Source organism: Penicillium robsamsonii, assembly GCF_028829455.1.
Source record: "Penicillium robsamsonii strain IBT 29466 chromosome Unknown utg000003l_segment0_segment0, whole genome shotgun sequence".
NCBI classification, from domain to species: domain Eukaryota; kingdom Fungi; phylum Ascomycota; class Eurotiomycetes; order Eurotiales; family Aspergillaceae; genus Penicillium; species Penicillium robsamsonii.
The window spans coordinates 5,026,333-5,047,935 of NW_026643221.1; the positions used below are offsets into that span (position 1 = coordinate 5,026,333).

Sequence of the window (21,603 nt, forward strand, 5' to 3'; positions counted from 1 at the left end):
CGTCAATATCCTAACAAAGAAAATGCCACCCTGATCCCGTATAATCCCACCTCCCAACATATACTATCTCATTTCTCACTAAGCCCATCCCCCTCAACCTCATGAATACGCGTGTCCCGTGGCCCCAGTTCCGCCGGAAACATCATCTTCTCCCTTCCCCGCATACACAGGATAACCCAAATGTTGGGCCGAGCTTGCCGCAGCAATCTCATCAATCATCGCCTCCTTCTGTCGCAAATTCTTCTTATAGATCCGCCGCTGCACGAGCATCGTTATAATAGCGATCAGAAGACACCCACCCAGTCCAGCACCGAGTCCAGCGTTAATCACTGTTGTTTTTGAAGGACATGTGGCGCTGGCATCTGATCCAGGAGTGTATTACTACAGAGAAATCCTGAGAGGCTCATACAAGTTTCGCATATGAGGAACCCAGTGCACTTTGAACTCAGCTTGACGCTCTACTATTTGTATCGGCGAGCTACCATGGAAACAAGCTTTTGATTATTAGTAGTGAACAAAGACGAAAGTGAAAGGTTATTCGTCTGGCCCATTATAAGACACGCCTAGATCACCGTAGCTTAGGCCGCCAGACAGGAACGTGCTACACCGTACTTGGTCCAAATTAAACAATGTGGATCGCTGAATCGATCTCCCAAACAAAATTGTTTCTCGTTTCTTCTAGTCCATCTGAAATTAGGGTTTTCCATAGGTTCCATAGGTCACAACAATGAAATTTGACATGATAGGCAATACCCTCATAAGTCCGCTTGGTCGATGTCTCGAAACAATTCAATTGCTAGGTCTGGTTGGAACTGGTTCCGTTGTCTACGGTGCTATTCCCAGCAATTACTGCTTGTCTCTGGATATAATCAAGTATTCAAGCTTTACGCCACTCAATATGTTTCTCAAATAGAATTATAGCGAACCTATGTGATTTTACGTTTACTCATCATATTACCAAGCATCGATAGATTCTAGCCGAGGTAAACTACGCTACTGTATAGTCCAATTTCACTATGGCGCAACACAATCCTGATAAACGTGATACTTCTATAGTAAGAACGCTGAATGAACTAAAACTTTCAGACTTGATATATAATCGACTCCGAATTGTGATACCTCAAAATGCGTGATAAGTTGTTACCTCAAAGACACTCACCCCGCTTCATCGGTAAACACGGCAGTGTCGCATACGATACAGGGCTAATATGGTGCCTGACTAATACCTTTGAGGGGTCTCGACGTTTTGTTAATTCCTTAAATACTGGCTTTATGTCTTGATAACATTTATCGAACTTACTCGAGGCTGTTAAATGTTAAACATGTTCTCAGAAAAAGGTACAGCAACGGCACCCGTTGGGCCTGAGATCACAGATCTAGCACACATCACTGAAGATGAAGAGTCATCCGAAATACCCTCTGCCTTTGCGGTAAAAAGTAAAGTGCATGGCTGTCTCCAAGTTCTCGGTGCTTTCTTCATATTCTTTAATGTCTGGTCTGTCAACTACCTCCCGAATTAAGATTGAATATCAAAACTAATATATCTCTAGGGGCCTAAACCTTGCATTTGGAACATTCCAAAACTTCTATGCACTCACCTACATCCCGTCATCAACATCCTCTGATATCGCCTGGATTGGAACAGTCCAATCCTGGCTCCTAATCGTCGGTGGTCTACTATCCGGCCCACTCTTCGATCTCGGCTACAACCAGTCCATGATTATTGTTGGAAGTATCCTAGGTGTAGTTGGGATGATGATGCTCAGTCTTGCACATGAGTACTACGCCATGTTCCTAAGCCAAGGAGTCTGCGTGGGCCTCGGATTCGGACTGCTTTATGTCCCCGCTATGGCATTGGTCAGCCGTTCTTTTACTACAAGAAGGGCTATTGCGCTAGGTGTTTCGAGTAGCGGTGCCCCTGTTGGGGGTATCATCTACACTATCATGTTCAACCAACTTATATCGAAAGTGGGGTTCCCCTGGACTGTTCGTCTTATCGCATTTCTGATGCTAGCGCTCTTCATCGCGGCTGCTATTATGCTTTTGGGACCGGATAGACATTCGGTGAAGGTTAAACCCACCCAGCGCAGAAGCTTGATTGATTTGCGTGCGTTCAAAGATTTGCCATTTTGGAGCTTTGCTATTGGGAACTTTTTCCTTTATCTTGGCTATATCACGCCTTTCTATTATATTCCAACTTATGCAGAGACAAAGCTTGGCACCTCGCGCTCAATGGCATCGAATGTCTTGATGATTTCCCAGGCTTCTTCGGTTATTGGCCGTGTTGTCTTGACTGTGTTCGCTCATTACTTTGGGTCGATGATTGCTTGGATCGTTTGCGGTGTGCTCTCGGGCGTTCTGTGTATTTGTTGGATTAGTGCAGACACTCTTGTACGGTTTATTCTTTTTGCGGCCTTTTATGGTAAGTGGAATTCCTTTTCTTGGGTCATTGGTGCTCTGTTTTGACCCAAATCACAGGCGGTATCTCCGGGGCTTTGATTCCTCTCCCACCGAGCGTGTTCACACACGTCTGTCCCGACCCTAAGAGTCTTGGGACTTGGCTTGGAATGGCGCAAAGCTTGAGTAGTTTTGCATCTCTTCTAGGGCCACCAATAGCAGGTGCGCTCGCTTCAATTGGCTCCGATGGTAGTGAGGATTTGAACTACCTCGGTATTCAGTTGTTTAGCGGGATAGTCATGTGTTTCGGTGCATTCCAACTGATTATATTATGGTACTTGCTATACAAAAAGAGGGGCAAAACAGGTTTGTTCTAAAAGTAGGGAAATAAAGCTTGTTTATACCTCACATGGAACTATTTTTTTTATGATCTTCGGGGCTTTCTTTACGACATTGACCCGTCTATTAAGCCAATATTTACATTCTTTTACATTCTCAAATAACTCATGTTGTCTTTCGAGGAATTGAATTTTATAGTTCGGACAACCGGCCTATCAGGTCCTCGCGAACGCCTGTCACGGGATCTCGGGATTTGCAACAAATCACACTTGGGCGTGTGTTATGAGCTGATAGCAATCAGAGAAACAACAAAACAATAGGAATACCACATCTCCCTTACTCTCAATTGTCAGTAACTCAAACAAATAAATCCCAAAATATGACATTGCTACGCCCAAAAGGCCCGCTAGTCCCGTTCACTTCATCTCTACTACCAACGGGCCAACCAATCCAAGGGCGAACAATTCTCCTCGAGAAACTCTCCCCAAAGCATGCCGATGACCTCTTCGCCCTCACTGGTGGACTTGATCCATATAGGGAAGCTCTCTGGGACTACATGTTTGACGGGCCATACTCAGACACCGGAACCTTCAAAACCAGCATCGCATCGAAATCTACTTCAACAGATCCTTTCTTCTATGCAATCATCGACAAGCGTAGCTCTCTCCCCACTTTTGGAAAGGCAATTGGCTATCTCTCTCTGATGCGTATGACTCCCGACCACCTGGGCATCGAAATCGGAAATGTGATGTACTCGTCGGCGCTCCAGCGTACGACTGCCTCGACAGAGGCGATCTATCTCCTCGCTCAGCACTCTTTCCATGATCTTGGGTATAGGAGATTGGAGTGGAAATGCAATTCGCTGAACGAGCCCTCAAGACGCGCGGCTTTGCGCTTGGGATTCTCGTTTGAGGGCGTCTTTCGACAGCATATGATTGTTAAAGGGAGGAATAGGGATACGGCTTGGTATTCTATTTTGAGAGATGAGTGGGATGCCTCGCTGAAGACTGCTATGGAGAAATGGCTGGATGCTGGGAATTTTGGGGAGGATGGTGTTCAGATTAAGTCACTGCAGGATTTGCGAGCTGAGTTGGCCTGAGATGTGGGGACTGTCCTTGCATATATAAAGGATATAAGAAAATAGAAAGAACAATGTCTATTGATCTAGTGTTGATCATCGCAAAAGCCTTAGTAAGTCACGGCACTATTGAAGATCATCGACAGGGATAAACTGCACGACTCCACTAGCCCCACCGTTTAGTAGAGCTCGAGGGAGTTCAAAGTCATTAGAACTCATGTCATTCTAGGCAAGAAATTAGTCCTGTGGATATCAAGCAGCAAAGTTCTATAGGGTATGTCAAATAATTATGTGACGGATCTAGAGATGTGATAAGGCATACATGAAAAGAAATCCGGCATCGACTTGACCGATGTTCTCCGAGATCTCATCGGAGTTCTCCATCGGGACCTCTATGATTGGAGAAAGATGCTCGTTGCCCAAAGTTTAACGAACAAATGCAGTCCAGTTCAGCAGTTCCGATCCTTCGGCGGGTCTTACGAACTTCTCTCCTGTGTGTATTTCTGTCCAGTCCTGAAAATGACAAATGAAGAGATGATATTTGCTCGCAAAGACAAATAACCTATAAATATTCCCCACTGTCCTCGGGATATCAATCATCACCTCCAGATGTCCACAACAATGCCCTCCAACGAAGCCACACTCGCCAGAGAATACGGATTCAACGCCAACCAAGGCGTCAACTGGTCCGACTATCTCACATTCCGACCAGTTTACCCACCCTCCTTCTTCGAAAGGGTCTTTACCTACCACTCACAAAAACCTCATTCCACCTGGTCCCTCGCCCAAGATATCGGCGCCGGCTGTGGAATCGTCGCATCAAGCCTAGCCCCTCGCTTTGACAAAGTAATTGTCTCAGACCCAAACGATGGGTACACTGCGCTCGCTCGCAGACTCCTCGTCGAGGAATCCCGTTTTCCCGAGCCCAGTTTCCGGTTTCTGAAGGAAAGTGCCGAAAGGAGCTCTGTGGATTCTGGCTCGGTCGACTTGATCATGGCGTGCGAGTGTATTCACTGGACGCGGCCGGAGTTTGCGATTCGGGAGTTTGCGAGGGAGTTGTGTCCGCGTGGGACGCTTGTTATTACGCATTATAATTATCCGCGCATTGTTGGAAATGAGAGGGCTCAGCAGGCTTGGGGGGCTGTTTGTTCGTTTTATGCGGGAGAGGTCGATGATCCGATGCTTGATCATGCGTTGAGGATTTTGAATTCTGGGACTGAGGCTCTAGGGTTCCCCGTGGAGGATTGGGAGAGGGTGAAGAGGCTGTATGTTAATGCTCGGGGGAGTATTGATGCTTTTAGAATTAATGATCGAGTTGGTGAGAGCCAGGTCAAGGATGGCGAAGAGATTGTTTGGGAAGAGGAGGATACGGACTGGATGGATGAGCAGGACTGTGACTGGTTTAAGGGTTATGCATCTACCTGGACAACACCCCGTGTATCAGAGTCGGACATTAATCCATTGTGGGATGAGATGGAAAGGGCTTTTGAGGGGAAGAAAGTGAAGACAGCTACACCGCTTGCTATGGTCTTTGCTACGAAGAGACATAACTGAGGCGTGAATATGCGTTAGAAATAAACGTAATCGAAGTAATTTATCTCCATTCCTAATCCCTTCAACTGTCTCCAACAATCTCCTCAACAACTTTGGCAGCCGCTAGGGTCTCCTCATCCTTGAACCGCCTCCCAGCAATCTGCAATCCCACGGACGCGCCCTCATATCTTTCAGGATCATGGTACTTACGCCACTCCCTCTCATCAACCTCATCCCTGGGAACATATTGCCTGTCCTGCTCCGTCAACACATCTACCTTCGAGTCCACAGTGATTCCAGATGGGAACACTACGGAAGGCAGGTCAACCAAGTTCCAGATCGCAGTATAATTCCAATACTGCGACTCGCCCATCACTGCCGCGGCAGCGGGATAAGTCGGAGAGAGAATAAAATCTACGCCGCGCTGATTGAGGAGAGCGTGATATTCGTCCCTATAGATATCGCGCTGATCGTGCAGGGCCCATGCCTCAGGATGAGAAAGAGGCGTACTTCGGCTATAGGAAAAAGCCCATTCGGTGAGTGGGCGTGCTGGCTCGCCTGATTCGGCAAGAAGCTCGCGTTGCTTGCTGGCAGCGTCAGGGTAGTACAGAGCGGACTGGGTCATGTTAGCGTTATAGCGTGTGTGCGTAGAGCAGACTCAGCACCCACAATAACTTCCCAGCCATGCTGGTGCTTGTGAGGCTCCCAATCAACGACCCTCACGCCTGCTGCAAGGAGCTTCTCCTTGGCATGTCTCAAAGCGCGAGTGATAGGTGGATGGGGGCGGACGCAGCTAGGAAAGGAATTAGCACACTGACAGCGAAAAAATTATATGGATCACGGCGCACCCATCATCCCACATAATAGCCACAGTCATATCCCGCGTCGGAGTAACCATCTTCCATGGTACAGGCATCAGCGACGTCTCAATATTCCAAGGCTCCTGCTCCAAAATAGCTCTCTGAAATAGCTCTAGATCCTCAATCGAGCGACTAGCCATCGGACCCACCACACCGCGGATTGTCTCCTGGCCAGAAGCAGCGACTTTAATCCCTGTTCCAGGGTTCCGCAGCGAAGACGGACGAAAGCCGTACACACCGCAAAACGCCGCGGGGCAGCGAATCGACCCGCCGATATCACTTCCAATCCCTAGTGGCGCACACCGGAAACCCATTGAGGCACCTTCACCTCCGGAGGACCCGCCTGGACTTAGAGTCCGGTTGAGTGGGTTCAAGGTTATGCCAGTGATGTTATTGCTGCAGCACAGATGCTAGCTGGGTGTTAGATATTGGATATACCGCGAATGTAAAATTTGTGGACACACCATTAACGACTGAGGCTGGTTAGTCCGAACATGGAAAATGGCGCCGGCTTTGGATAGGATTTGGAGGAGAAGGGAGTCTTCTGTGGTGACTTTGTCGATCCTGTTCTGCTTGTCAGTAGTGTGGCTTTTCCTGGTGGATCTCTACTTACCAAGCTACGTATCCCGTGTTGCATGTTCGGTTCTTCATAGCTATATGCTCTTTCACGCTGATTGGTATGCCATGCTGTGCTCATTCTATTAGGAAATTGTCATTCTAAATTCGAATATGTATTTGAGCTTACCAAAGGCCCGACCAGTTTTCCTGTGCGTCTGTAGTACTCATCATGCTCTTTGGCACGAGCGATTGCCTCGTCGGCCATGAACTCCGTTGCGAAATTGAGCTAAAAAGCATGTCAACACTGGAATTGTAAAAGTGGAGTCTCTCAAGCTCACCAGTTGATGGCCCAGCACAGCCCTTTTCAAGAACGCAACCACAACTTCTTCTGCGCTCAGTTTTCCATTCCCCATTTCCTTCACCAGCGCCGTGGCCGACATATCAGTGATAACGAGCTCGCGTTCATTCAACAATCCACTTTGCTGGGGGAAGTCAGCCACACTCTTCTGCGAGACTGGCGGTAGCCTGTCGACAGGGAGAAGCCATTGCTTCGGAATAGAGTTGTTTAAGATGTCTTTGCCTTTTTGGGCTTGGATCTGCCAGTTGAGAGTCATGTCGAGTGATCAGATGGAATATGGCGGGGTATGTTCGGAGAGTAAACTCAGAGGTATAAAGGAAAAGAGACAGGTCTTTGTCCTACTCATTTTCCCCCCGCAGATCTACACTATCTCGGAATCGGAACTTGCTTTCCATTTGGACAATAAACCAGAGTGGAGTTCTTATCTGAACGGAGTAATTCCGTCCAGACTACTTGAATGCCGGTAGCTTATATCGTGTTCATATATCTCTTAAGAGGAAAATAAATATAACCTCACGCTCTACCATTGCTACAATTCAACTATAAACTGAATCTTTGTATTGTTCAGTCTATGCATCATAATCACGCTATCCAAGGAATATGCCGCTTGGAAACAGAGGTCAGTGTTTCCATATGTCATTCAGGAAAACCTCGGTGCCTTCACATCATGGGTTTGCACTCGGATTATAGACTCGCTTGACTTTGATTGCACACTTCTTCGCTCGCAAACACGTCAAATCTAGCAAGGCCGGCTTGGTGCAGAGTCACCGCGCAAAGACCGGTAACACCGACCGCTACGACGACTAACTTCGGGCAGCATTACTTGGGGGGTATGATACTTGCCAGTTGGCTGGCCACATTGCCGGATGTGGATTAATATGGCATCTATCCTTCCAGCCTATTTTAGGTACCACGGCATCGTTTCTCAGTAGACTAAATCATAAATGTAGCTCTCGGTGAAAACAGCAAATCCTCATGTATATTATATACCAACAGGTCTACACATGTCCAGCTTTTCCCGCCTTTTTCTGCCGTCCGGTTATAAAACCAAGAAAATATGTAGAAAAGGAATACCTGACTGCAAGCAATTCTACCAAAAGACATCACAAAATAGCCATTGTGTTTGTATGGAGTAATTCAATTGAAAAATTGAAAAAAAAAAAGAAATCTCTCCCTCGGGGAATCGAACCCCGGTCTCCCGCGCTTATCGGTATTAATGACAAGCGGAAATCATCACCACTAGACCAAGGAAGATGTAGTCGAGTTAACTCGACCATTGGCTGGTTGATGGAAATATTGGCCCATTTTGACATGATCATCCACAACATGTCAATTGCTCGCACACCGTCCCGCAGATAACCTGGCACCGAGATTCATGGGAAACATCGACATCCGACAACTCGGGTTGCATTGTAATCGAGTGGATTCCATAGGCGTGGAAACACTCATTAATCACCCGGGCAGTCTTCATAAACTCCTTGACCGAGTTATCGGATACAACAACATGCACTGAGGCGAGGGTTTTTTGTTGGTTGAGACGCCAGATGTGGAGTTCGTGAATCGAGTTGACACCCTTGATCTAGTGATTGTTAGGAAATCAAATAGAATAAAGTTAGGGGGATCTACCTTTTCTAGGTCATGTTTGACATCGCGAATGTCAACCCCCGTAGGCACGCTCTCTAGTAGGATCATCCCGGCTCGGCGCACTATATATATATTGTCAGCTTTCTACTTACTTTTGGCTTTCTTCTGTCGGAAATCGGAAATACTCTTACTCAGAGGGAAAGACGACAGAATAATGAGGATGGCAATGAACATGCTCACGCCAGGATCGGCGTAGTATCGGCCGGCATGGGGTGCTGCGAGCCAGATAACCAGACCGGCGGCCATGACGCCCAGGTTATTAATTGCATCGCCGATAACGTGGATCATCACTCCCATCATTCCAAGATCACTGTGATCATGCCCACCATGACCATGACTGTGGCCACCTGAGTCTGCGCAGTGATGTTTTTCGAAATGAAGATGTTTGTGATCGTGATGCTATCATGTGTCAGTCAGTTCTCCATGAATTGGATTTCTCGAGCTATTGAAGCATACCTTGGTGCTGGAATCATGATATTCCTCGCCGAGGTGAAGAACCGGTGTTTCAATTGTGGGTGAGACGCTATGGTCATGACTGTGTCCATGTCCATGTCCATGTTCTGGGTACTGTTAGCGTGATAATAATAACGACCCCACGAACCCTACCGTGAAGAAAGATTGCGCTGATGATATTTAAGCCCAATCCGACACATCCAATGATGAACATCAACTTGGGATTGTGAACATCTAGATACACCGTCGGTCATTATCAAAGATCAACATCCAGTCCAGACGATGGTACCCACGTTGTAGAGCAATAAATCGCTCGATGGACTGTAAAAATATACTAATACCCAACCCAAACAGAAGAACACCATTGAAAAAGGCACCGAGCAGCTGAGCCCGCTGCCAACCAAAAGTAAGCTCTTTAGGCGAGTCACTGCGCTCGGATTTCTATGCTTCACATCAGCACAATCACCACCGCACAATCAGAACACCAAGCACCTTCAAGGCAACAAGAGCAATGACAAACCCAACTAAATCATTCAGCTGCGATGTATATTAGCCATTATATCTCTAACTCCACATCAGATAACGCCTACATAGTGGAAAGCATCCGCAATTAGAGCAATAGAGTGGGTATAAAAGCCCACTAACCCGGTATCAGCACATCGACGTCCATACCAAAACCACTCCCACCAAATCAAGAAAAAAGGGCAACCGACGCGAAATCTCAGCCAGAAAGAAGCATGTCGATATGCCAATCACAACGCTCAGCCGTGTCGAGCGTGATAGATGAAGGACCATGACTGCGATGATCCAATAGCAAGAAAAGAAGAAGTGAAAGGGAACAAAAATCCAGGAATCTAGCTTGACGTTTACAAAAGGATCATTTTTTGGCTGCGAATCGTGAATACTTCTGCCTTCCAGACTTGGTTTAGAAAGCAATGGCTGGTCTGATATTCCTGCCGTGTAACTCTTCGCCTTGAAATGTGACCGATAGCTCCGGCCGCTATGAGGTATGTGGGTGATGTGGTATGGGGGAGGTTGAGGATTATGGAGAGTTTTGCTGAATGAATGGCTCGGACTCTCTGTAATGGTGGCACATCATGTCATTGTTAATGGCGGTTGGGGTATGTTATTTGGAAAGGGTTAGGGTTAGGCGCAAGTACGAAGCGCCGGGGCTACATGGGCCCAAAGGGATCCGCCAGAGGACCTTGACAGCGTGGAATCTTCCAGGGAAAACATTTCCCTCCCAGCCCTACAGAAGCTTGTGGATTGAGTTTGTGTGTCTTGAAGATCAGCCGATGAAGAATGCAGGCCCGCCACTGACAGTGAATGTGAGATCCAACTACAACCTTCAATACGCAATGGTACTTTTACACCTGGGCAGAAAGGGATTGAATCTCAAAAATATGGAATGATCAAGATCTCAACAAAAAAACAAGTACAATCCTCATACAATTTTCATGGTCACATATCCAATTCGTTTCACACAAACACCAACTCAAGCAGCAATTTGATCGGAGAGTCCATCCAGCTCACGCGCCCAGTTACGGTGTTGAGAAATATGCCAAATAAACTGCTCAGCCAGACCCTTTGCATCAGGCCCGACCGTGCCAACCTTCAACAACGAAACCGCATCTCCATGGCCCGTCACAACACCATACGACTCCTTTAGCGGAGAACCACTCTTCGCGACCTCAACCTCAGGAAGCCCGATCTGCCGCTCAATAAACGGCACAGCCTCATTGGCACCAGCAATAGCCTTGAGATGAGCGAAAGACTCGGAGATCCAGTGCTTAGCAACGCCATTACTTAATAGCGCCTGGATATGTTTTCCGCCAGGCACATAGACCGCATCGAACAGTGTCGACCGCATGCCATTAAAGAAGTGGTCCGGAATAACCTTCTGCCCAGACTCGGCAGTCACCCCCTGGCGCTGCGCACCGATCGTGAAAACAAATGCCCCGCGCTCGCTAAGCACCTCTTTCATCGTGGTATACTGGTTGAAGTCGAAACCGTCGGCAAGCAGGATGGCGACACGACGTGTCGAGATGACGGGTGTCTTCGGCATGAATTCAAGCTGGCTCAGACCCTTGGCTTTGATACCCTTGTTCTCCTTTGCGGACTTGTCAGGTGTATCGCCGCCGACGTTCGTCGCGACCTTCTTGGCTAGGTCTAGATCGATCGCTGCTAGACGCTCTGTCATGCGCTTGTAGACGATGGGGTCGTCGCAGTGATCCAGCTCGAAGGAGAATGCCTTTGCCACGTGCATCTTCTCAATCGGCGAGAGCGAGTTGTAGAATACCTGGGCTTGATTGAAGTGCTCTTTGAACTTATCTGACAGCGCACGCTTCTTTGCACCCTGCTGCTTCTGCGGGTAGCTGACGAAGCCGCCCTGCTCTTGTGTCGCGGGTGGGTTAGCGTCGAACCGGTTCGGCCAGTAGTTCACCTTGCCCTTTGTGATGCGGTGTCTGCCCTGGCCATCACGGTTGACCAGGCCCATGTATGGACATACTGGCCGGTTGATGGGCAGTTCCTCCCAGTTCGGTCCGAGCCGCGAGATCTGCGTGTCGAAGTATGAGAAGTTGCGACCTTGAAGCAGGGGGTCGTCGGAGAAGTCGATGCCGGGCACGATGTGGCTCGTGCAGAATGCGACCTGCTCAGTCTGAGGGAAGAACTCGTCGATGTTGCGGTTGAGCTCCATCTCACCGATATACCGGATGGGCACTAGCTCCTCAGGCCAGACCTTGGTGGCGTCGAGGGGGTCGAACTCGAAGCTGTCGGCTTTCTCTTCGGGGATGAGCTGCAGGCCGAACTTCCAGCGTGGGAAGTGTCCTGCCTCGATCGCTTCCATCAGGTCTTTCCGATGAAAGTCGGGATCCTGACCGGCGATCTTCAGTGCCTCGTCCCAGACGAGCGAGTGCACGCCCAGCTCGGGGGTGAAGTGGAACTTGACGAAATGACGCTTGCCGGCCTTGTTAATTAAGGAATAGGTATTCACGCCAAAACCCTGCATCATCCGGAACGACCGTGGAATAGCTCTATCGGACATGATCTGCCACGACCCGCGTCAGCAACTAGATATCACACAACCCAAACAGAAAATAGAAATACTAACCCACTGATTCATATGTGTAACTTCGGAATGCAGATACTGGAAATCCCAAAAGTTATTATGCGCAGACTGACCCTGCGGCACCTCATTATGCGGCTCAGGCTTAACAGCATGGATAACATCGGGGAACTTGATCGAGTCCTGAATAAAGAAGACAGGAATATTGTTCCCGACAATATCCCAATTGCCTTCCGCGGTATACATCTTGATGGCGAACCCGCGCACATCGCGCACCGTATCCGCGCTGCCCTTGCTACCTTGCACAGTCGAGAACCGCACGAACAGCGGCGTCTCCCGGCTGGTATCGGTCAGGATCCCGGCGGTTGTTACGTCCTCGGCGCTCTCGTATAGCTTGAATTTGCCGAAGGCGCCTGTTCCGCGCGCGTGCACTACTCGCTCTGGAATGCGTTCATGGTCGAAGCGCATGATCTGTTATTTGTTAATTTATTTGCATATATATTACTGTGTGCGCATAGTATGTCGGTACCTTCTCACGGGCAATTTGGTCTTCCAGAAGTGAGGGCCCAATCTTCTGTTCGTCTACGACGCGGAGCCATTGGTCTGGATTGGAGATTTTAACGCCATGATCGGTTGTCATGTGCTGCTTGTCGTGGACGTCGACGATGTCCTTTTGTAGATCGGCCTTTTTGCCGTCTGCGGTCTTGGGGTTTGGATTTGCTGCCATGTTATGTGCAGTATCAAATGATAGCAGAGTATGTATGCTGATAACAACGATACAAAGAAGGAACAGGAGAGCTGAAATATGTGTTCGAATCTCCCACCATATATAAAAATCAAGCTGACCACCCCCCCATTGGGATGTCAATGATGTAATCCTCCAAGTTGCGAGGTCGCATCTACCAAATGGAATCGTGTAATTATAAAGTGGATTACTCCTGGAATCTGGCCAGGACCGCTTTGCAAAGATGACCGTAGTATGACCTACCCACATACCCAAATCCGGGCAGTTTACCAGCCAATCCTGACAGGACAACCAGTAACGGAGCAAAACAGACAAGTATTGGGAATTCCTCCCTTTCCATTCGGCCAGTTTCCTGTGATCCACAAGGGGATCGGCTTGGTAACCTTTGCCTATGTCTGGTGGAGTGTTCCACTAGTAATACAAGGCATTGACAGTGGATCATTCCGATGGTGACGTGAAGTTATGCCTGGATGCTTCTTTATTTGAAGGATCATGGAGACGGGACCTGCGTGACGTCACCTGACAGGGAAATCATGTCCGAGTGTTATATACTTTTGTAGTAGTAAATATACGTGTCAAATATCTTAAATTCGGGATATAATCAAGGTAGGGATAAATTCATAATTTCAAGAAAAGCTATGCTATGTACACAAAATCTACACCAAACCTCGATCTATGTGCACAGGTATCTCTCTATAGCACAATGTAGCGTCTGTAAAAAAAAAGAAAAAGAAAAGGACAAAACAGAATCTACATGTTATCCTCACTCCAATGACTCCTCGTCTTCTGCCAAGCGTCATGTTCCTCCTTATTCTGCGCAGGACTGTTTCCAAGCCCCGACCCACGCTCCACCCACTCCTTACTTCCCATCTCAGAAAGACGGGACAGCGCACGCGCAAACGCAAACCGCTCCTCATCACCACTGAAAATAGACGTGTTCTTCAGCGCCTGTACGGACATGCCGAGGTCGTCCATTAGAATCCGCATTGCATCAGAGAGATCTGAATGGTCTCCGCCGTCGCCTTGGAGGGTTTTCTTTACGTCGGTCTCGGAGATGAAGAGGTTTGTAAGTGGAACTTCGGTTGTGAGGACTAATTTGGCCTGTTGATGTGGGTTGTTAGTTGACCACATGATGAAAAGTGACTAGGAACGTTGCTTGTTACTCACCCTGCTCTCATATACCGCATCGATAAAGGTAATAAAGCGCCTCGCCAGATCACGCTGGGTATGGTTCATACTCGGCACGTCCGTGACAATGAACGCATCGTAATGCCGGACGAGCTCGAGATAGTCGGCTGCACCTGTGGCCGTGCCGATGAGCTGCTGGAAGGTGAATTGTGCTGCCTTGCCACTAGCACGGGGAACCTTGATTTCGCGGCCCCAGACAACCTGTGAGGCTGTATGCGGGGGGTCATTGACAGGGTCGCCCAGGAACTCGAACCACTTCTGCGCATGGTGCTGTGCATCCTCGCCTAGCGGGTGGTGGTAAACGGCAGCCGGGGGCCGGGGGATTTTGCGGTAATCTGTTGGGGAGTTGAGGTTGATGACGCTCAGATCAGTCTTGAGGAGATTTATGCAGGGAATGAAGGATTCGCGCTGGATGCCGTTTTTGTACAGGTCGTCTGGATGGCGGTTAGATGTGGTGACGAGGACAACGCCGTGGGACATGAGGATCTCGAGAAGCCTGTTTGGGTGAATTGTCAGCGGGAGAGGGGGGGGTTTGAATATGTCTCGTCCGCGAAGAGAACACGTACCGTCGCAGAATCATTGCATCGGCCACATCGGTACACTGGAATTCGTCAAAGCAAAGCACGCCCGCGAGCTCGGCTATATCGGCCGCAACCATCGGCAGCGCATCAAAATCATTTCCATATTTCATCTTCACCACGTGCATGCGCTTATGTACATCCTGCATGAAGTTGTGGAAGTGAATGCGTGTCTTGTGCTTGATATTCGGCGGCAGCGTATCGAAGAACAGATCCATCAACATCGTCTTGCCGCACCCGACATCGCCATACATGTACAGTCCCTTCGGAAGGTTATCGGGAATATCAGGTTTTGCTTTTTTCTTCGAGCCCCCGCCAAACAAGGAACCGAAGAAGGACGACTTTTGCTGAGGATCCAGAGATTCGGGCTCGGGGTGAACAACTTTGGGCGGGTTGTAATCTTTCAGCGCTTCAAAGAGGTCCTGTAGATTTTGGATAATCCCTGTGGAATCGGCCGCATGTCAGCTTGGAACTGTGCTCCGCCGGAGTTGGTCACAACTTACCTCTCTGATACTCGTCATCCCTCAGCCTCCCCTCCTGGACACGCGCATCATATTCCATCATGGGCCCATCCTGCGGCGGAGCGGTGGTGGTCTTCTCGCCGCCCGAGACTGTGGCGAGACTCCGCCCCTTCTGCGGCACTCGAACAGCTCGCTGGGGGCAGATCCTCTCCAGAGACACACATGCTAACGTAGATCGACTCGGCCGCCGTAGTGTATCGAGCGCCCTCTGCTCTGTGGTATACGATCTACGAGCGGCGCCCCGCAACCTCGTAGGGCGGAGGCCCCGAGTCGCCCGCAGCGCGCTCGGCAAGCACTCTGCGCATAGCTTTGCCGATGGGCGGCTCATTGATGTCCTTTTTTGGATGTTATGTTTGGGAGTGTATTGCGACGGACTCGAGGCGGGGTTTAGATAGGGAAGAGCGGCTGCAATGCGAAGAAGGCGTTAACCGAGGTATTGTAGGCAAGAATTTGTTTTCTTCCGGAGAGCGGCGGGTCCTCGCAAGCTACTAGGGCTTCCAAGACAAGGCTGTAGATGGCGAATTACAACAAGCACACAAAATATATAAACAGCTCTTGCAGATCTTGGTCAATGAGCAAAACTTCTGGCTGACAACCTTGAGTTCCTGGGAAAAAGGACGGAGGAGTCACGTGATTCGATATCGCCGCATTTCTACCTCCCTAAATCGATGTGTTTTTTTCTAAAAAAAGACTTAACAAATTTATATTTGGTATAAAAGAGCTGTGGAATACCGCGGCTGAGCCACTCTCATGCGAAAATACTCCCCCAGTATATGCACGAGAAGTAAAAAAGAAGATATGTACACGACACAGAAGCAGACAGACCGGGGTATGATCCTGAACAGGATGAGATGTAGATCTGATGCGAATTGACACAGAAAACAAAAACGAGAAAGCCCATAATGCGACACCGCAGAAACAAGGGGGAAAAAAGAAAAGAAGAAAACAGGCAGATAGAAAGGAAACCATGCCGTACATCTCGCATCAGATTCGTTAAATCGCGATCTCGTCCTCATGGGACCATGTGAAATCGCTCAAGGAACTGATGACCAGTTTGAAAAAAAGAAAAAAAAGAAGAGAAAAAAGAGAAGTCAAATCAGACAAGAACCACACAACATTCGAAAACTCCAATGCACCAACCTTACTCATGGCAAACATTAATCTGAGGTTGACAATAACCTCATGAAATCAAGGACAAGTCTATCGTTGACCGCAACACGAGGAAAGAAACAAGTGTTTTTTTTTTATGCGATGCTGACGAAGAGGGTCAGCTTGGTGTTCCGTTGCATGGCGTTCTCCAGATCCTGATCGGTATGGAGATCGATATAGGATCCGGAGGATTCGTCACGGTACTGCACAACGATGTCGTCCTGGATCTTCAACCGATCGCATAGCTTGTCCTGGAGGTGCTGCATGCTGACACCGGATGGAATGCGGATCGCAATCAGGTCATCCTGGAAGAACACCTTGACCTTCATCGCACTGTTGGCCGATGCGCTGGAGGCTTGGGTAATGGAGCTGGGTTGGCGGGTTGTGGGTGGCGGGCCACCGTTAGCGTAGGGGGTGGGTGCTGGGGCACGCTGCTGGGATACCCGATCGGCGGACACATTGATTTGCTGTTGCGAAGACTGGCGTGACACGCTTTGTTGGGGATCCACGCCGACGGAGTGCTGAGATCCACCGGAGAACCGGGCGTCCTCACCGAACGCACTGGGGTCGATTTCGAAGTCTCCCTCTCGGGGCGAGAAGAGTTCCCGCACGAGTTGACAACGCGAGATATGCGGGGGCATAGACAGGAGCTTTTTGATGTATTCGTCCAGGTTCTGCCGTCGGCCGTTGGAAATCGCGTCCGTGACATGGGTGACAGGACCGGGCATGAAAGGAAGGGTTCGCCCACGGCCACGGTTTCCAGCTTCGTCTTCGAATTGAGTTAGAAGGGCGATCTGAAAGTCGTAGAAATCGTGGTAGTAACGCGACAGTTCCCAGCAGCGACCGTCTTCCATCTTCGCCTCGATGATGTACCAATACTTGTCGTTATCGAAACAGTAGCGCGGAATATAGGCGGAAACGGGGACGAGAAGTTGGTAGTTTTGTTGCGACATGGGCACTTGTGACAAAGCTCCCTTGCTGGCAGTACGTTGGTGCTCCTGCTCAAGCACATGGTTAGTAAAACTGAAATCGCAAATAAAAGGTCAAAAATTGCGCCTACATAAACATTGCCATTTTGACTCATTTGACTCTGATGACCCATGGACATCTTTTCCATGCCCGAGGTGACCGCCATCATATTGCCATTGCCGCCGTGACCAGCCTCGATTTTGCCCAGTGTGATACTGCTGTTCTTGTATTCCGCCGTCATTTTCTTCCACTCCTCAACCTTGGGAACACCGGCGCGTCGCACCGCGTCAAGCGGGTCGGTTACAGCCTGTCCACTCTGCATATCACGCAATTCAATGAAAGAAACGGGAATCAGGCCTGGGCCACCAAGACGACCGATTGGTTTGGCGACAAACCACTCCGGGTTAGATTGGGCGATGACAATAATGGCCTCGCCAGCCTTTGCGTCCAATTCATCGGGTCGCTCCGCCTGAAAATCGTACTGGACAATTCCATAAACCATGGCGCCTTGACCCTTGAGTGCAGACATTCTGAATGCGCCGTTCTTGGGGATGGAAGAATCTGTGTGGGAAATACGGGGGAATCCTGAGTCGTGGTCCTTGGACAGGTCGCCGGAACCCCCACTATCCCTCTCGTTTTTGCCGATAACCTCAAAAAAGGAGACAGGCACAAGCCCCCTCGCACTAGGGATCAGCGGATTGCACGCTTCGTACCAATCCGAATCGTCCTCCCTGCTGATAACGTGAAAGAAATCTCCCTTGCTGAAAGCCAATTCTTGCGAGGTTCCGGGCTCCGGTTGGTAGTCGTAGAGAGCTTTGATCACCTAGGAAATGCGGTAAGCCACTGCCAAGAACAAAGTCGGGAGTGGGACAAGGAGGGGGTTTTGAAGGCGAATTCACTGCAAGGAAGAGTCAACTCACCTTTTTCGGGGGTAAAATCGCAATAGCGGATTTGGGTGTAATAGAGATATGATGTTTGGGGTCCTTTTCCCCTTTCATGGATCGTCTAAAGACCTTATTTTTTTGGAAACCGGATTAATTAAATATACCAAGTAAGACATGGGGACACTCACCTTCATGGTAAAAGAGGTAAGAAAATAAGGGTAAGGAGATGCAAAGAGGAAAGGAGGAGCTGCGCTCTTTTTTAGCCCATGTATACCTTGACCAGCGTAATCCGTGTTGCGGTTCCAACCACGCGGCTTGGATGATTGTCAGGCCCGCTTTTTACTTTTTTACTTTTTTTGCTTTCTGATTTTGAGATGTCTATTGATTTAACTATCAAGCATATATCTAGAACAATGAGCCTTTAATAGGTGTTGATACAGGATAACCTTCATGTATTTCTGAACCTCGAAACCTTCCGAGAGCGGGATATACACTTCAAATCAGTATTGTGAACCAATAAAGGCCCTAGAATAATCTCAGAGGGAATTTCTCCAAACTCGCCCTTGGCCTATGTTTTTGCCATCTGACGTAAGGTCCACATTGTCGAGATTACCGTACTATTGCCGTTGGGCAGACAAATGACCCTGCAACGGGATCACACCCTAGACCGAATGCAAGTCCGAGTCTTTCCATTTGGCATTTCCCATATTTGATAGACATGTACCTATGTACCTTAGGCAAAGAAAAGGTACAAAGAACAAAAAAAGAAGAAAAAGAAGAATATTTGCCCCTCCATTTCTCCAATACCCATGGTTCAATATCTTAAACCAAGGATACTAACGTCGCTTCAAAGCCGTTCCGGTCTTACTCTTTTAGTAATTTCCTTCTAGGAAATTCCGTTAAATTCCGTTAAATTTGGGGAAATGTATGCTATATATAGTAAAAATGTATCACAAATGGCCTAGAATGGGAACAATCCTTTAGATTTAATTTACTCTGAAAAATTCTGGGGTCTGTAGGAAATTTTATCTGAAATTAAAATAATTAACAGACCTTGTATGTAGTCGGCTATCCCTAAAGTCTGGATTGCTTGTATATCTTGCTTCCACCAAGCCCTTACCACGTGGCGACTTATGTATTCGATCTTCTCTACTCAAGGCAAAAAACTCTGTGGGATAAATACTGGATAGATTGGATGTAGGTAATTACTATGCCAATGTGCAATCGCCTCCGTCAGACCGAGTCAAAGAGCACATCATTGGGTCCTTTGCTCCAAAAAAAATAATTTGATCAACTCCAAATCAGACGCCGGGGGGGTATTAGTATCGTAACTCCGGCAATCCTGTGAAAAGAAATCCGGGGAATGATGCCGAGGAGAACGAGAACGAGAACGAAAAAATGGCAAGAACTCTCGAAAGCCTATGCTGTATCCATGTGTGTGTACGTATGTGGCGAAATGCCTGCCGCTTTTGAAAATACGCCAAAAAAAAGACAAATGGCCTTGACTGAGATGAAACGGTTTATGATCCTTGGCGCAGAGAAAGGAAAGAACTTGGTTAGATCTGGCCTTTGATATCGACGACGCGGTGGGCGGATGCTTTGGCTTGATCGAACAGCGAGCCTGCTTTGCCTGTCAACAGCCGTACAGCCCCGTTCTTCTCCTCCAGTAGTTCTTCGGAGGAGTGATCTAAAACGAAACGTGCGGTCTGCTCATCGGACTCGAATCCAAGCTCTTCTGTAATAAATCGGATGTTGACATCTGGTTTGTATCTACAAAAGGTCAACTGAGATGCTCCAACGGGGGGAAATCAAGAGACGTACGCTCTACACATGGTTGCGAGAGCACTCAATCGCTCCCGATCGACAAACATGTCCATGAGATAGGCTCCCATATTCGGGGTATCAAGGTACAGCTGGAAGAAACGATGGTAGTTCCCGAGTGCAAGGGCAGATCGAACATCCAGGGCATGCTTCACGGCCAAGTCTTTCTTATCTTCTGCAGTAACGTCGGCTAGTGCGTCGTTCATCGCTGTCCAGTTTCGGGTGTAAATGAAATAGAGAATACGATAGGCCTTGAATTCCGTCGGGTGTCCTCCCAGCTGCTGCGCATACAGCACTCGTAGCTGGGTCTGGCACTGGTTGTACTCACCAAGATCCCCTTTTTCCAAGGCGATGCGCGCGTGGATTTCGTAGACAACGACAGTGAATTCATTTCGGATGCGTTGAACCGTTAGGTCTTGACGCAAAGACTTGAACTGGTCACAGATGTAACCGTAGTTGCCATCGTGCTTCCATTTCCTCTTCAATAGATCCAGGGCCTTTTGCAAAACCGGCAGAGGACGAACACTGTCCGGGTTGGGGGCAGAGGTCAATCGGAAGTAGTTCTTCTCTAATGTTTGGCATCGCCCGACAACGGGGCCTTGATCCGCGTCGGCGGCACGCATCGGCGATCCTGCAGGAGAAGAGGAAGAGTTCCCGCTGCCCCCCACTCCTTCAAAACGCTTCCTCCTCATTTCCAAATTAGCTTTGGACTTACTAGACTGGTCCAGTGTTATGCGTGGTTTTTTCTCTGTGGTAGGGTGAGTAACTCGATCTTCAAAACGGTTGCGGTTAGCTTTTCTCCATGGCGGCGATCCAGTCTCCGAATGATGGCCATCGGTTGACTTTCGCTTCCGTGTGGCATCCCCCGGAGAAGCTGGGTGACTGGACGCCCAGTTAGAAGAGCTGGGGTTGGCCAGGATTTTGTTGCGTTCATTTTGCACCATAGTTTGGGGCAAAGGTAGCCTTTCCCAGTCAATCAATCCCAGCTTGTCATTCTGGGCTGCGTCCGTGATGACGTGCCTCAACTTCTCCTGCATTTCAGGAATGCTCACGCTTGCAACCTGATTTTCGGGAGCAAAGCAGCGTTGCACATACGAGCGTACTGGTGGTGGGAACTCCACCCGTGTCCGGGATTCGGCATCACCGGATGCCGACTGGGTGGGCTGGGGAGGAACGGTCCCATTCATTGGCTTGGCATGATGGGCGAGGCTACGACGCGCTTGGACTTGAGTGTATGCTGGAGCCGCTGTCAGGTTGTTAGCCTCCTGACACAAGGCTAACTGGACTCGTGTCGAATTGTTTGTTCTTACCAGCTGGAGGAAACGCACTAGATATTGTGCCTGTGGCAGTAGAGCGCCAAGGTGGTACGCTGGAACTCATCGTAGATGCAAGATTTGAAGAAAGAAAAAAAAAAACAAAGAAACAAGATGAAAGGAAGTAAAGAGCTACGAAGGGGCAAGA

General features: G+C 48.7%; 9 protein-coding genes across 9 annotated transcripts; 3 read left to right on the plus strand and 6 right to left on the minus strand.

Moving 5' to 3' along the window:
- Window positions 1-1,322: 1,322 nt before the first annotated feature.
- On the plus strand, window positions 1,323-2,466 carry N7447_006667 (Major facilitator superfamily domain general substrate transporter; the record flags this gene model as incomplete). The annotated part of the gene is made up of 2 exons (XM_057230929.1): window positions 1,323-1,495; window positions 1,551-2,466. The coding sequence occupies 2 exons, from the start codon at window positions 1,323-1,325 to the stop codon at window positions 2,464-2,466; spliced, it is 1,089 nt and encodes a 362-aa protein (XP_057086019.1).
- Window positions 2,467-3,115: 649 nt separating this feature from the next.
- On the plus strand, window positions 3,116-3,835 carry N7447_006668 (GNAT family N-acetyltransferase; the record flags this gene model as incomplete). Its single annotated transcript, XM_057230930.1, has 1 exon — window positions 3,116-3,835. The coding sequence occupies one exon, from the start codon at window positions 3,116-3,118 to the stop codon at window positions 3,833-3,835; it is 720 nt and encodes a 239-aa protein (XP_057086020.1).
- A 600-nt stretch (window positions 3,836-4,435) lies between these two features.
- N7447_006669 (class I SAM-dependent methyltransferase) lies at window positions 4,436-5,368 on the plus strand (the record flags this gene model as incomplete). Its single annotated transcript, XM_057230931.1, has 1 exon — window positions 4,436-5,368. The coding sequence occupies one exon, from the start codon at window positions 4,436-4,438 to the stop codon at window positions 5,366-5,368; it is 933 nt and encodes a 310-aa protein (XP_057086021.1).
- Window positions 5,369-5,429: 61 nt separating this feature from the next.
- Window positions 5,430-7,379, minus strand: N7447_006670 (putative glutamyl-tRNA(Gln) amidotransferase subunit A; the record flags this gene model as incomplete). The annotated part of the gene is made up of 7 exons (XM_057230932.1): window positions 5,430-5,963; window positions 6,017-6,140; window positions 6,196-6,617; window positions 6,672-6,771; window positions 6,821-6,894; window positions 6,953-7,051; window positions 7,104-7,379. The coding sequence occupies 7 exons, from the start codon at window positions 7,377-7,379 to the stop codon at window positions 5,430-5,432; spliced, it is 1,629 nt and encodes a 542-aa protein (XP_057086022.1).
- A 1,059-nt stretch (window positions 7,380-8,438) lies between these two features.
- On the minus strand, window positions 8,439-10,015 carry N7447_006671 (putative di-, tri-valent inorganic cation transporter; the record flags this gene model as incomplete). The annotated part of the gene is made up of 9 exons (XM_057230933.1): window positions 8,439-8,702; window positions 8,750-8,829; window positions 8,860-9,166; window positions 9,224-9,327; window positions 9,374-9,454; window positions 9,514-9,661; window positions 9,713-9,757; window positions 9,811-9,860; window positions 9,934-10,015. The coding sequence occupies 9 exons, from the start codon at window positions 10,013-10,015 to the stop codon at window positions 8,439-8,441; spliced, it is 1,161 nt and encodes a 386-aa protein (XP_057086023.1).
- A 700-nt stretch (window positions 10,016-10,715) lies between these two features.
- Window positions 10,716-13,014, minus strand: catA (catalase catA; the record flags this gene model as incomplete). The annotated part of the gene is made up of 3 exons (XM_057230934.1): window positions 10,716-12,269; window positions 12,333-12,758; window positions 12,817-13,014. The coding sequence occupies 3 exons, from the start codon at window positions 13,012-13,014 to the stop codon at window positions 10,716-10,718; spliced, it is 2,178 nt and encodes a 725-aa protein (XP_057086024.1).
- Window positions 13,015-13,782: 768 nt separating this feature from the next.
- N7447_006673 (AFG1/ZapE family ATPase) lies at window positions 13,783-15,647 on the minus strand (the record flags this gene model as incomplete). Its single annotated transcript, XM_057230935.1, has 4 exons — window positions 13,783-14,133; window positions 14,200-14,716; window positions 14,787-15,240; window positions 15,302-15,647. 4 exons carry the CDS (start codon window positions 15,645-15,647, stop codon window positions 13,783-13,785), a joined length of 1,668 nt encoding a protein of 555 aa, XP_057086025.1.
- Window positions 15,648-16,563: 916 nt separating this feature from the next.
- N7447_006674 (phosphatidylinositol-3-phosphate-binding protein BEM1) lies at window positions 16,564-18,435 on the minus strand (the record flags this gene model as incomplete). Its single annotated transcript, XM_057230936.1, has 3 exons — window positions 16,564-17,466; window positions 17,529-18,260; window positions 18,358-18,435. 3 exons carry the CDS (start codon window positions 18,433-18,435, stop codon window positions 16,564-16,566), a joined length of 1,713 nt encoding a protein of 570 aa, XP_057086026.1.
- Window positions 18,436-19,877: 1,442 nt separating this feature from the next.
- Window positions 19,878-21,522, minus strand: N7447_006675 (uncharacterized protein; the record flags this gene model as incomplete). Its single annotated transcript, XM_057230937.1, has 3 exons — window positions 19,878-20,091; window positions 20,143-21,388; window positions 21,453-21,522. The coding sequence occupies 3 exons, from the start codon at window positions 21,520-21,522 to the stop codon at window positions 19,878-19,880; spliced, it is 1,530 nt and encodes a 509-aa protein (XP_057086027.1).
- Between the last annotated feature and the right edge of the window lie 81 nt (window positions 21,523-21,603).